The sequence below is a fragment of the Rutidosis leptorrhynchoides genome, chromosome 6 (genome assembly GCF_046630445.1).
Source record: "Rutidosis leptorrhynchoides isolate AG116_Rl617_1_P2 chromosome 6, CSIRO_AGI_Rlap_v1, whole genome shotgun sequence".
In the NCBI taxonomy this organism is placed as follows: domain Eukaryota; kingdom Viridiplantae; phylum Streptophyta; class Magnoliopsida; order Asterales; family Asteraceae; genus Rutidosis; species Rutidosis leptorrhynchoides.
The window spans coordinates 334,745,969-334,761,716 of record NC_092338.1 but is presented as its reverse complement, the minus strand read 5'-3'; the positions used below and the strand labels follow the sequence as shown (position 1 = coordinate 334,761,716).

Sequence of the window (15,748 nt, the reverse complement as noted above, 5' to 3'; positions counted from 1 at the left end):
TATTATTTACTAATGTTGATATTTGATTTATAATGACACAAGTTCTTGTTTTTTTTTTTTTGTTGATGTGCATTGACATTGATGATAAAAATATTGACTGGTGAAAATAGTCTACACGATGAATTTTTCCGAAAATAATGCAATTCGTTCCTATTACTTTTTGGAAAATGATTTTTCAACCTACCAATTCCCCTATCATTCTAGGATCATTACATGTGTTTTTCACTAATTCTTTCTCCGATCTATAAATCTTGAATCTTCCATGTGTCATTGAGCAGGTTGATAAGTAGGTTGATTTAATAAGTTATAAATCATCTTACTTTTTGGGTTTATTGACGCCTTACTAGTCTTGGTCAACTCATCGACAGCATCATCCAACGCATCCAATTCATTTGATAGTTCAAACATTTTTTATTGTTCCACTTATATCATTTTTTATTTGATACTTATTTTGACACATAAAAATTTAAATATGTAAAATTGAGACAGAGAGTTATTACTTAACTTGACTTCGAATTTAAATATGAAAAGAACATCATAAAATGAAAAATTTACACTTTACAATAAACGTTTAAACGTAGCTCTTAAGGCTATATCTAGCATTCTCCATAAAATAATATGTAGATAAAACCATGTATTCGTCTACAGTGTATCATTGTGTATCAGTGTATTTTTTACTACAATAACTGAGTATACGGCAATACTCAATGTACTTAATCATGAACATTTTGATTTAATAAAAAAAAAATTACTGCATTGATGTAAAACTGTAACCTTAATTCTTAATTTCTTACCATCAAACTGTATACAAGGCTCAAGTGCTTAACCTCAAAATACCAACATACTTCAATACTATAAAAAAAAAATTACTCCCTACACCGTATTGATATTGATTAATATCGACCAAAATAAAAGTTTCAAACAATGAAGCTCTGATTAATACTTTTACGCGATCGTTTGTTTCTTGGATTAGCACTAATCATGCAAGAAAAGGCATTAACTAGCTCTGTATCCTCGACGTTAACTAGAATCTTAGCAGCATCTGGATTCGCAAGTAGTTGTTTTGCAACAACATATCCTGCAATGGACCATGTTTGATAAAGGTGTGCTTGTTTCCCTATGAATCTTGCTCTTTTTGTATCATAATATTCGGGCCATTTGTCTTTCGCTAACCGTTGTTCAGCAACTTTCACAGCATTTTCGGCAACTTCAGGCCTATTCAACTTGATACTCGCCACAGTAAGCTGAATAAAAACAAACAGAATAATTATCATGTTATACACATTAAAAATGAAAATTTTAGAAAAGTGAAATAACTTTTACTTTTTTAAAAAATAATTTTTATAAAAATATATATTTTTTACCATGTTATACACATTAAAAATATAAAGTTTAGAGAAGTGAAATAAGTTATGGAGGTTAAATAAACCCAACATGGCCAGTAATGACCCATATTAAGGTGTCCCATTACCCAGCTGGCCAACCTATCAAACCATATCGTTTTGCCACCTCTATAAGAAAACAATGGACTCATACAACAGAATTTTATTTATTTGGTACCAAAATCCAGACGTATAGAAACCATACATCAAGAAATACTCTTGCCAACCCACGAAAAAAAGATTTTATCTTTATTGAAATAAGCCAAGCTAAAACTATACAATGTTCAAGAATTATATTCACGAGGTTCATCTATTTCCCATTCTTGAAACATAACTTGAATATTTGACAAATAGTCAACAATATTAGTCCACGTGAATCTCACCTGCCAGAGTAAAGTTGGCCAAGAACCTCCATTGTGGTAAGACCAAGGCCTACATAATCAATAAATCAATGTCACGGACATAATATATATTTTAAATTAATCAGAAACATTCACAAATATAAAATGAATTACGTGTTTTTAGGATCACTGCCTGTAATAATACTCCATTCTTGACCTTCAAGAGCAGGATAACATATCTTTAATGGCATATCAGCAACAAGATCCGCCCATTTAGCTTCATAAAGATCCAATATAGCGTGTGATTGATCTGACGTGGCAAGACTACTTACAATAGACCACAAATTTCCAAGAGAAAAAAAACGAAAATCCATGTGTGCAGGCTGCAAGTTTCCAATCATATAACCTCCTTTATTAGGCATCCATTCGCCTAACCACGGTGGAATTTGATCCGGGTATATATTAAATTTATTTACTGCATCATAAGAATACTCCTCCGTTTTGTAACGGTAGATTTCATTAAGCTTTCTCATATCAATCCAATAATATTCTCTCACGTAAAATGATAATGCAACAAGACGATTATTAAGAGCGGTAACAAGGTCGGCTGATGCATCTTCACGGGTCAACATCTCCTTTGCCGAGAGTAATGCAGAATAGAATAATGCCTAAATGAAGCATGACAATCAAATGCTTAGCAAAAACTTATTTTTAGACATTTAATGTCATAGGTGGAAAAGTGGGAAGCTTGGGTTGACCCGACCCGACCCGACCCGACCCGACCCGACCCGTCCTGGAAATGAGTACCTGAATTTCTAACGGATGACCATGAATACCCATACGTCTATCTATCATGCAGGAACCATCAGTTACGAGTAGAGTTGGGAACATATCAAAACCATCAGCAAGACAAAGCTTTAAAATCATCTTAATTCCAGTTTGTACATCAACTCTTTCTTGAACAGAAAGGTCCCCAGTACATTTCCCATATGCCCGTAACAATATAATCCACCATAGACCTGAAAAATAACATACTCCGAGGTAAACAAATCGCAAAGTGGCTACATGGTACACACACCATGCCAATGATATAGTAGGGGTGGTTATGGCCAGGTTAAGTAACGGGTCTAAATGGGTTCGTGTCAAGACAGGTAAGTTTCTGTTGGATGTCAACTTGAGTCAAAAACACTTCACTAATATACTTTATTAATAACTAATATGCTACATAAGATTACAAATATTATATCATGACAATAAATATATAAATATTTTAAGCAGTATATCTATGCATTTGAAAACACTTTGTTTGACTTCACCAATTTGACCCATTTAGTTTTAGTTAATATCTTTTAGCTTAAACCATCACAGCAGTTAGAGATACAACGGAACGAAAGGTAAATTGGTCGAAATTTGTCACCATTAACAATAAGTAAGATTCACTCACCAGAGTCGACTGGTGCCACACGACCAATGGCTGCCTCACCAAAGTCGGGATCCAATATATCTTCAGTGGCCGAATCATCACCATCAAGTGGGACCGTACGCACCTTGAAACTAGCAGGCATCAAACCTTGACCAGGACTATGACAATCCATAGTTTTCTCCCAACTCTATTTGCGTATATATACAAACACAATACAATAAGTTTCGACTTAACATATCATAACATGTAGAAAATGTCATGTAGCGGTCACATGGTTCAATTAGATTCAAAATAGCAAAATCACCTGCAACTGAAGGGTATGTAAGATGAAGTTCCGTACAATATCATACTCGCCTTTCAAAAGAAAAGCAATTCCAGAGGGTATAAAATCACGAATAAAGACTTGATCATAATTAAGAATGCTAGAATCATTTGGATCATTAGCTGCAATAGTTCCAACTGGATTACCACAATAATAAACCATGGATGCTCGTAATAACTCCCATGCTTCCTCCTCTAATGAACTTATGCTACTCGTTTGCAACGTACTGCTTAAAGCTCCATTTCCATTTGTAGACAAATCAACGTTCAAAAAAGGATCTATTTTTTCGTTAATTGCATCAGCAACGTTATCAATCTGGCGGCATTTACAACTCAAAGACCTAAACCGATCATTTACATTCGATCCATAGTGAAATGCAGAGATAGTTCTATGATTTTTGTGCCCCAAGCTATTAATTTGCGTGCTTCTAGGCTTTAAATTACATAAGACTTGAAGAACAGCTTCTGAAGTAGCAGCCATGGAGTTAAGGTACACGAATCACAATATGTAGTTGATTCAATCTATTGCCTACACCAACCACACATATAAAACAATTAAAACAGAGCATAAAGAATATGTTGCATTATAATATAAGGTACCCTTTATGGCTTTACTAGACATAAGATCAACATGAATTAAATTGAAGGTCAAGTATCTATATGCATCCAACTTTACCTATAATTATATTGTTTGTATCCAAATTTAAAAGTCTATTGTATGTATCAAGCTATCAATTACTGCTGTGGTATCTGATATCTTATAAGTTGTAAACCGTGTCACGTCTTGATTTTGATGACGTGGCATTAGATGTGATGATGTCGCACTGGCTTTTATGGTGCAACTTATATGGTGGCCAAATCAACAATAAATACGATAACAGTCTAACACTAATTAGAAGTTGGACACAAGAGAACATAACTTTTAAAGCTTCATACATTCCACCGAATTTGGGTATGATTTGATACATATTAACACTTAGGGTATATTTGGCATAACTAGCACGTAGCTGGTAGCATGAAGTTGTTAGCTAGTAGCTTTTAGACGGTAGATGTTAGCTTTTTATATGTATTTAAGTGTTTGGCAGAGTAGCTAGAACTCTTAAAATATAAAGTAAAATGACAAAAAAGCTAGCTTTTTCTCAAACGCTACTTCTAGTAGCTTTTAGCTTTTTCCCTCCATCTAAAAACTTTAAGCTTATTTAAGCAAACAGAGCTTTATATTATAAAAGCTAGAAGCTAAAAGTTCCTAAAAGCTTGCATTCAAACATACCATTATCCCCTACAAGAACACTTACCACACATAATACATATCAGATATCCCTCTACCTTACTACGACAATTGCAACAATGCATATATCCAATTTATGCATAAACTTGTAAACATTTACTTTTTATGGCACCTTTGAGTTACTTCCTAATACTATCATTATACAACAAAAATACCTAATCCTGACGCCCGACGGCTAAATGGATAGGTGAGTTACGGACATTCATCCCTCAACCTCATGCTGAGAGACAGCTAACCCCAAACCATTTAAAAACTATATCCATATATGATCATAATATAACAAAAAAACTTATACCTATAGTCCACAAAATATAAAACCATTAGTCCTCAAAATATAAATTTGAAATATATACATTCAAAATACCTAGAATAATTTCGTCGCCAGTATCCTAAGTCATACGGAGTAACATATTTTTAACATTTCTATCTGAATAACATAACCCTAATCCTCATTCCTCGTGTATATTCAAAAGTAAACAAATATGAATAGATTAAAGTAATCGGAATTAAAAACCGGAGGAGGAGGAAGAAGAAGAAGATCTAGGTCGAAAGTAAAAAAACAGTGAATTACGGATTTGAATTTGAAGAGTAATAACAGTACTTACATGATCATGAATGATGAATCTGTAGGGCGAATTGACTAAACTGTGTGTGTAGACTGGAGATTGAGAACCTTATTTATCGGGATATTCAGCTACCGGATTCCGATTATCATATATATATCTTTGATATTGCAACAGAAATCGTAATTATGCAACTTCGTATTATTATTTATAAGTTTGATTTAAATTTAAAGATTAAAGATAATTGATTGATTGATATTTCAGATTTATTATTAATAAAAAATCTAAAAATAAACGAGGATAAGAGGGGTAATATTGTCTAGGGAAAAGGTTGAGCTGGTTGGATGAAACAGGCGCTGCAAAAATGTGGTGGGTTAATTTGGGCCAGGTATAAAGTTTACAATTCATAATACGTGAGTTTTTTTTTTTTTTTTTTTTTTTTTTTTTTTTTTTTTTTTAGGAAACCTCCTATGGAACAAGCACGTAAAATCTCGGGTAATCAAGCCCTCCGAGCGTGAGACCTGATACCGGGTGAATTGCACATTATGCGCACCCTCTAGTCACACTCTCTTTTTAAACAATTTGGTATAATCAGGAATTAAACTCGGGTGATGTGATTCATTGAGTGACTCGATGGCCACTCAGGCAAGCGTGTGTGGTTTCATACGTGAGATTATCCAACTTACAAGTATATATTGAATTGAAAATTTTCATTTATATATATATATATATATATATATATATATATATATATATATATATATATATAGGGGCAGGATCAATGGGGAAGTAACCAATCGGGGGGAAGCGGAGGAAAGCAAAAAAAAAAAAATTTCTTTTTTTTTTTTAATTTTTTTTCCGGGCATCAAGATCACACGAAAATACGAACATTTAGAAGAGAAATTTCGTGATGAATGTTATTATTTAGGCGGAAAAACGATCGACAAAAATAACATTCAAGATAATATTGTTCGTGAAGAATATGAACGTTTTTTTTCTTCATGTTTTGTGAACTAAAATTTAGCCCGATTTAGAGTTTAGGGTTTAGGGTTTGGTGAATAAACTCAAAACACCAAACCCTAAACCCTAAACTCTAAACCTTTCGTGTTAAAAACTCAATCTAAACCCTAAATCTAAACCCTAAATCTAAACCCTAAACCCTAATATCTAAACCCTAATATCAAAACCCCAATAGCTAAAACCTCAAAATACACTCGAAAAACACGATAATTGTTATATATTACTTCTTCGAGCGTTTTTCCGCCAAAATAAAAACATTTATCACAAAGTGTTTCTACTAAATGTTCATATTTTCATTTCATCTATAATGTTCGTGAACAAAGTTTTTTCAAAAAACGAAAAAAAAAAAAAATTTTGCTTCCCCTGATTGGTTACTTCCCTCTTGATCCTACCAATATATATATATATATATATATATATATATATATATATATATATATATATATATATAACCAATTAAAACAAATAGATATTAAAGATTTCAGTAAATGAACTTTATATTATTATTAGTGAAATATGTTTTTTATTTTTCAATACCTATAAGTCTTAATCACACATTTTTAGTATCAAGTCAACGTTTATTCACAAGAATCACGAATCACGAGTTTCTCAATCTTAAGGTGATGTGTCAATACTGAATCCAGTGAAATAATAAAATACTATATACTTTATTTAATTTATTTTTTATGAGAAATGGTAAGCTTACATAAAAGTTACTCGATCTATTGTCGATTATTCCATTTTAGAATGTCCCAAATTATTTGTTCAGATTCTTTTTTCAACCAATGAAAAAGGTTATTCTGTAGAGAGAAGATATATTATTGGTGAAGAATGAAGTTAGTATAATTTCCTAAAACTACGTGTTTTTTGTCTGAAGAAAACAATTTCTTCATAATGACGTGGCAAACCCATGTATACATCCAAGTCATCCCACTGACCTAAATAATTCAGCATAACTATAATTTAATTATTAAACATTAAAATGAATTAATTAAATTTTACATAGGTTGTAATTAACATTAACATATTATCCACTACGTATTAAACAAAATTTGTCTTATATGCCATAAATAGTACTATTTATATTTTCTCTTTTTTGCGAAACTAACTCCCTAACTTTCATTAAATTACAAATCAAACTCACCACTTTATACCTATATTCTAAATTCTAAATTATTATTTATCTCATTACTAAAACCAAAAAAACTGAATAATAACACCCACCACGCTTTACTGACTTGTACGCTGCACTCAAACAGTTGGACCCACAGGGGCCGCTACTGTGCTACAATATTTTTTTTTTTTGGTCTCCAACGATAAAAGAAGTAACTTTCGTAAAAGAAACAACTCTTCAATGTTATCAAAAGATGTCAAAAAAAATTCTTTTTTACAAAAAAATCAACTAACTTTTTTTTTCTTTTCTTCCTCAACGATAAAAGAGACAACTTTTATAAAAGGGAGAACCCTTCAATGCTATCAAAAGATGTCGAAAAACATTATTTTTACAAAATAGATCAACTAACTTTAAAAAAAAAAAAAAAAACCGAACGCTAAAAGAAGCAACTTTCACAAAAGGAACAACCCTTCAATGTTAGATGTCGAAAAAAATTCTTTTTTACAAAATAGATAAGACTTTTTTTTTAACTCGCATTCAAAACGGAGCCTCCGGCGCGAAGCGAGGGCTCCACAACTATTTTTCGTTTAATCTTCTTTCCGATCATCTCTGTAATCATCTTTCTACAGCAGTAGTTATTCATTGCAATTGCATCCACAAATATTAATCAATCTTCATCTTAACTGTTTGTCTACATCTAATTACAACATGAGTGCTTCCCTTTTGTTTCTCATTCTTATTGTAATTGACAACGGTAATAGTAAAAAATTTAAAAATAGTGAAGAAAAATAAATCAAGCACGATATGCCATGACGGAAATAAAACGGCACAATCATCACGGCCGACCGGTATACCAAATTACCCATCACTATGATACTGACAAATTTTGTTTAGGTGGCTTCCATTGCTAAGAGGATTACCGTAGGATACCCAATGCCATGACGATTATGTCTTTATTTTGTGTGTTTATTTAATTAATTATATTGGAAAAGAGTAATTTTGGGATGAACTGTCGGTGCTGTAGAGAAATTAGGGTTAACGGAAGAGTTAGTCGTGATTTAGGCAAGGGATGACGTGGATATATACGTGGGTTTGCCACATCATTATGTATAAATTGTTTTGTAAGATTTATGTAAGCATAGCATTTCTCATTTTTTATTTACGATCAATTTGAGTAAGTTTCATCTCTAAGACCACCCCTATGGTTAGTTACCCGCTCATTACCCGTAACTAACTATAGGCACCACTTAGTTACTCGCGTTAGTTACCCGCTTTCATCATAGATTTAACAGAAGAGTTATAGGAATTGCGGGTCCCAGTGCTTTTTATTGTTGGACTTAATGCTTTAATGCTTGTACGTTGTATATTAAGATGAGTATTGTTTTAGCCATGATAGGGAGTGTTTAGTTATGAGTTAGTTATAGGATATTGGTGTTGATGTGGCGCTGATGTGGAAGGTTAAGAGGATGAATAGTTTATCACGATAGGGAGTGGCCTAACGGCCATACAAGTTAAAGGGCCGACATCTCCTAAAATATATTTAATATTTAAATGCCCAAAATCTTCTAAATCATTTGATTATACGATTAAATTATACGTAGTAATTTTTTTTTTTTTTAAACATGTTTGACATACTAATCATTTAAAAACTGTTTATGACGTTTAGAAGTAAGCCAATGAAAAACAGGCAAGAACGAGCCAATGCAAGAGCGATCAATTGAAGTGATCTTGTCCATTGGACCTTTAAGATGTGTGCTTGTATTGAACCCGGGATTTAAAAGATAGGTTAGATTAGAATCCGACTTCATTAGAAAAAAAAAAAAATGTACATGTAACTTGTTAAGACAGTATTGTTGACAACGTAATATGGCAACAAACATATCCTGAAAGCAAATATAAAGAATTTATGCTTCATATCTTGACTGACTTTTAGATTATATATCAGTAATCTAAAAGCAGCAACAACAACAACAACAAAACCCAATACCACATAACTGGTGTATGGAGAGGTGAGATGTAGACAATCCTTCCCCTATCCGAGAATAAAGTCAAGTCATTTCTCCACCTAGAGTGAAAACACTCTCAAAAGTAGAGAAAATCATCCCTCTCTCTATTCGACGGACAGAGAGATTGCTTCCGAGTGAACCTTCGGCCAATAAGTAGGAAAAAGTTTTTTAAAAAATAAATAAAATAAAAAATAAAATTGAGACGCCATGAAAATGGTAAAATCAAATTTTCATGGGTTTTAAATCTTGCTTGAAATTTAATTTAGGCTCTAAGAGTCAGTCAAGTCGCCAATAAATCAACGCTTTCTGTTGACTCAATAACTAGAGCCCATGAATCTAAAAGCAAATATAATGAATTTATACTGCAGTAATCCACAAGGACCACAACCAAAGTTGAAAATAAAAATCACTCTCCCTTATGAACAATGATATACCCCGGTGACACAATGAATGCCTGAACTGATGAACAGGTTACCAAGATCAATCTCGACATCAAGATACTCAAAATCGCGACAGAAATGAAAGTAACAAAAGCGTAAAAAACCACCAAGCATTGTAGCATATTCTTAGCATTTCAAAGTTTAAGCTTACATATAACCAAATCATTTTTGGCTCTAATAGCTAAACAACACCAACAGTAAGTTAACACCATAAAAAGTTCTGACAAAAACTGGTACGTCTTGCATTAGATATCATTTACGGTTTCTAAAACAAGTTTTCATGGATCATTAGATCAACCAGAATTTGCTCATAACGAGAACGCAGTCAACCGTTTATCAATTAATCAAGTAGACGAATGAATTCCTAACAGAGGTAAGATGACATGACTTTTGCAACATTCTATAAAAACTCACAATGAACAATTCAAAAATGTTGCCAAATACAACTTTGCAGATATTAACTAAATAATACCATCACAGCACGTGAAACCGACCATAGTATGCCAATTGATAAATCCACTATAATTATGCATTAAGTAGTTGTACTGTACAAGTGCCTAATGCACAATTGTAGATCAAAACTCACCTGTCAGCAGATACACCATAACACAAAAAATAAAAAGGACAATAAGTAGTCTCCTATAGTCCTCTTTACATTAACACAATTAAGTGGGTCATGGGTGACAAACAATTCTTGCAATTAAAAATATTTTAGATCAAACATTTGTTAAATCAGATATAAAGATGAGCTGAAAATGAGGCCTTACCAAGTTACTATCTTTGATTATGATAATATTATTCTACATTTGATGATCTAACAGAATCAACAGTCTTAAGTTGATCAAGTTGTTTCTTCCCACGACGAAGCAGGTACTCAATGTGTAGAAAATTCTTTCGATCAATCAGTTGTGAATTTTTACGAAACTCGGCGGATACAATCGATTCAATCTGGGCTCGGTTTTCAGGTGGTTTTGAACGAGCAGTTCTAAGAAATCCTCGGTATAATGAAAGAACTTGCTTCTGAATCCCGGATAACTTTTGTCCCCTAGAAGCACCCATTTAATATTCTCTTCAAGTTTACATTTACCACCTCTTATCTTTTTACAATTTATCCTGCACTCCAAATCATTCAGGCAGTTCATCATAAATATAAATATATATAACATATAAGCATAGATAAAGACAAAAGATGATCTTAGTTATCGGTTGTGCATTAAAAAAATGCACCAGTCTGTTGCATCTGCTGATTTTATTAGCTTTTACACTGAAAATGTTTCAAAACAATATCAATCTAATTATTAATTAAGTTATACAATTGTCAAATTATGAACTACTTGACATAAATATTCATGCTGATTTACCATATTTGATTCAATATTAAGGCTCTTAACAAAATTTTGAGTTCTAATTGGAACCCTAAAACCCTTCCACATGTATACATTCATAGTAGTTAAGGTATTAATGAAAACTAACATATAGAGAAATTATTGCATTTCAATTTCAAATTATTAAAAAGCATTCATCGGCTTAAAAAATTACTTACTTGAGGCAGACAAACACTTTAAAAATTAAGCAATCTCAAAACGATTTGCGTGCTACAATTTAAAATCTTGAATTTTTCTATCGATAATTCAATTTAATTTATAGTCTAGCAGAATAAAAGAATTTCATGGTTTTTCTAAATCTAATCAATTTGAACCTAATGTAAATATAAAATGAACCAACTTCGTAATAAAAAAACAAACACAACATTGAAATTACGGTAATTAATTAGAGACCCTTGTTCTTATTTCAATACATACGAAATTGATCCACTGTAGATAACATCTAACTTATTGAAATCAAGAAAAAGATAAAAAAAAAAATTCAAATAAATTGAAAGAAACCGAACCTTGTGAGGGATTTGATTACAGCATACTGAATTGTGGAGCTTCGTTTGGTGGTAAGGAATCACAAATGCAGTTAAGTTTTTTTTTCCTTGGAACAAAAGATGGCCACGGAGGCTGTTAGGCCGGCAAGTGGCAACCTTTGTGTTGGGCTTTTTAATGGGCTTGAGCTATACAATGCGATTTGAACCAGGCCTTAAAAACCCAACTAAAATACAAAACAGACACAATTTTAGATCTAGGGATGGCACCGGATCCACTACATCCATCACCCGCACTCATGGATTTTTTGAGCATCCATTAACTCACGGATCTTGGTTAATGGATTTATTTTTAGATACATGCCCGTACTCACGGATATTTGCGGGTTGCGGGTTTACCCGCAGATCTTATTCATGAAGTATATATGTAAATTAAAGTATTCACAAAACAAAAATAAATATCATTATCCAATTCAAAGTGACACGAAAAACATCATCCAATTATATATCCATGTTTATGATATAATACAATGAAAAAACGTATATTGATTATACTTTTTTGCTAATATATGTGAAGCTACAATGCTTAATAGTAGCAATCAAAATTTAGTAGCTAAAACTAATCATACAGTAGGTTGACGAATTAGTAAAGTGATAGGTAAAAATTAGATTTATTAAGATAGTCTAATAAACGAAACAAATCAACAACATGCTTTGATTATATAATCCATGTGATGTGTAGTTGTTGGACGCTTTAGTTACTAAAAAGTTCGATACCACGATGTACGAGGAATGTAAAAACTTATACGGTGTAAATTATTACTTATTGTCCATTTATTCAAGGTGGCATTTTTCACATTTAGAACGGGTATATCCACGGATTATTCAAACGGGTATTTTCAGATCGGATTTTACCCGCAACGAATCTATTACATCCATCACCCACCCGCGACCCGTCAGCGGGTACAACATTACATCCATCGCCCACCCGCGGGTAAAATTTTTTGATTTTATCCGCCCATCACGGGTGCGGGTACCCGCAGATCTCGAATTTTTTAGAACCATTGCCATCCCTATTTAGATCGGTATTTTGTTTTTATTTTTTCTTTTTTAAATATAACAATGAAGAAATCTATTGTTTTACTTATGTTCCCTTGAATTCAATAATTTGCTTGAAATCCAACGGATCAATCAGAGTGTGACATGTGGCGCGACAATCACATGTGATTAAAAAAAATTCAAAAAAATTTTTTTACAAAAAAAATTTGAAATTTTTTTATGAAATTTTGTTTTTCGAAAAAAAAAATTTCCGAAATTTTTTAAATTTTTTTTTTTAAATTTAGAATGTTAAATCCATTCACATTTGATTATCAAACCCAATCACATGTGATTGAAAAAAAAATTCAAATTTTTTTTTTCAAAAAAAAAAATTTCAACAGGAAACAGACTTTAATTCGGTGATTTGATTAAGTTTGTTAGCGTTTCGTGATCATATATTCAAAATTTCAGATTTTAATTTGGTGATTTGATCAAGTTTTGATAAAAAACTGTGTTTAAAGGTTTTAGCAAAATTTACTGAAATTCGTCATTTTACTAAATAAAATTTTTTTCAATCACATGTGATTGTATTTGACCTGCAGAATCACATGTGATTGGGTTTTACAAGTACATGTGATTGGCATGCAGAAGCACATGTGATTTACTGCATGTCAAATTCAATCACATGTGATTGAAAAAAAAAATTCGAAAAAACAAAAAAAAAAATTTCGATTTTTTTTTTAATTTTTTTTTTTTCCAATCACTTATAATTATCGCGCCACGTGCCGCACTCTGATTGGTCTCTTGAATCTTAACTTAAAAGTTAGTTTCATTTGAATATTTCTCTTCAATGCATTAGTATATGTTTGACATTCTTTAAATATTTTACTCATTAAAATATTGAGATATTAACCAAAAACCCTTTTTGAAAGCATGTTATAAAAAAAAAAAAGTTGTTGGAATACCCTCACAAGTCACAATCTTTTTATCTTTTATTTTGCGATTTGCGACAACAATGCTAGGTGATGTCGAGTCACAAGATGCAAACTGCCGATTTGCGACTTGCGATCTACGGATCGTCCGGATAAGACTTTGGATAATTTTTCTTAAATTTTTTATTTTATCGGATAATATGTTAGTCATATAAATAGAATGGCGAGAATTCTTTCATTTTCATCACCCAAATCTTATATTTTTCATTCGTTTCTAATATTTCAGCTTCTCAAAACTCATTGGAATGTATTATTTTACTTAATTATTTACTTTTGTTGATGCTACATAAAGAATTCTAATATCGAAATTTGTTATTCATGTATGTTATGGCGGTTCTTTCCATTTCATAAGTGATATTCATATGTATTTTCCTATTGAGTGTTTTGGGGTCCCTTTAAAACTCTCGACCGCACCTGAAAAACCAATAAATATAAAACGTTTGTTAAAAAGTATTTCAAATGAGTTAACATAACCACAAACTTCAGTTATTTACATGAAGTTCAAGGTAGATAGGTATGTTTTTAATATTATTGATGATCCATAAAATTTTAACGAATTCTTACAACGCATCATTACTAACACTTCTATTGAAATTTACGTTTTCAAGAAAGAGAAAGTTTCTTCTACTATAGGTAGTAACAGACTGAGCACGCATAGTTGTGGTTAAACGTCCTGAAAGGTACGGATGTGGTCTACCATCAACACATTAACCAAATGATACCCTAAAGCTAACAATCACACACGACGAGCAAAATGTCGCTGAAACAACTAACCTACCACTACCTAACGCGATTGAGTTTTACATGCACCGTTATGGTGAAGAAAATGTTATTAAAAATCGAAAGAGAAATGTAACCAACGCTTTCATGAAGAAAGTATTGTGGGCTAGATTCAAGGTTGCCCGGGAATTAATGAATTGTAATATAGCGCCGAATAAGTCACAACAAAAGGTTAGAAGATTCATTTATTCATCCCAATGTTGATGATGGGGGATTCAGATTAAATGAAGACGAGGTTGAAAAAAGCAACCAATATAGTGACATATTTTGGAATATGCTACCCTTGTTAAGGGAATGAGCTTGAAAATACTCTTGTTCTGACAAGCACGTATGAAAGATCGAATCTGATAAAAATAGGTATAACGTTTGAAAGCAGCAAGGAGTTGGTGCGAAAACTACATACAAAATGTCTTATGGAAAATTTTCAAATAAAACCAGTCAAAAAAGACAAATCAATGTATACAGCTAAATGTGTGTTGTCAATCCGTGCTTGAAAATGTAGTGCACGCAAAATTGCTTTGACTAAGAATTTTCATGTGCGAAGGTTGGTTGACAGACACATATGCTCTCTGACGCAAATATTGGGTAACAACAAACATGCATACAAAAAGGTTTTAGGTCATATTATTATGAACTCGATGAAATTAGAAGGAAGAGTGTATAAGAGAAAGAAGAATCAAAATGATATAATGACTAATTCTGTAACACCGACTGAATTTTTTTTATTTTTATTTATTATACAGCGGAAACTTTATATTACATAACCACAATCCATTATTACAAATTAATGGGTGTTACGTTAATACAAAACTATTCTTAACATAATAATATTCATAAAGAGACATCAGAGTAGGTTCTTCAAACATATCCATCAAAACAGTAAGCTCCTCCTAAAACCCTAGCATATAAGTCTACCTGCAGGGGGAGGAAGTGAGGGGTTAACACAAGGCTAAGTGAATGGCACAATCCTAACAGGTATAAGCAAATAGCATCAAGCTAGCCAATATACAAACAAGGTCACGCTAACAAGAGGATCGGCGGCCTGACCGGGCCCTTAACTCCAACAGACCAGGTTGGAGTATACCAATAATTCCAGTTACTGTCTCCCTTGCGTAGTATCCAGATGCAGGAGATGCATCGTTCAACTATACTATGTGAATAGTAACTCCTGAA

At 32.3% G+C, this 15,748-nt stretch overlaps 2 protein-coding genes across 2 annotated transcripts; both read right to left on the bottom strand.

The window, feature by feature from the left end:
• Positions 1-762: 762 nt before the first annotated feature.
• LOC139852751 (alkaline/neutral invertase E, chloroplastic) lies at positions 763-5,560 on the bottom strand. Its single transcript, XM_071842083.1, has 7 exons — positions 5,361-5,560; positions 3,451-3,996; positions 3,168-3,333; positions 2,531-2,742; positions 1,898-2,391; positions 1,766-1,814; positions 763-1,244 (listed from the first exon to the last, which is right to left on the bottom strand). Exons 2-7 carry the CDS (start codon positions 3,946-3,948, stop codon positions 918-920), a joined length of 1,746 nt encoding a protein of 581 aa, XP_071698184.1. The 5' UTR covers positions 3,949-3,996; positions 5,361-5,560; the 3' UTR covers positions 763-917.
• Positions 5,561-10,183: 4,623 nt separating this feature from the next.
• On the bottom strand, positions 10,184-11,916 carry LOC139856086 (succinate dehydrogenase assembly factor 1, mitochondrial). The gene is made up of 3 exons (XM_071845321.1): positions 11,790-11,916; positions 10,666-11,011; positions 10,184-10,484 (listed from the first exon to the last, which is right to left on the bottom strand). Exon 2 carries the CDS (start codon positions 10,955-10,957, stop codon positions 10,694-10,696), a length of 264 nt encoding a protein of 87 aa, XP_071701422.1. The 5' UTR covers positions 10,958-11,011; positions 11,790-11,916; the 3' UTR covers positions 10,184-10,484; positions 10,666-10,693.
• Between the last annotated feature and the right edge of the window lie 3,832 nt (positions 11,917-15,748).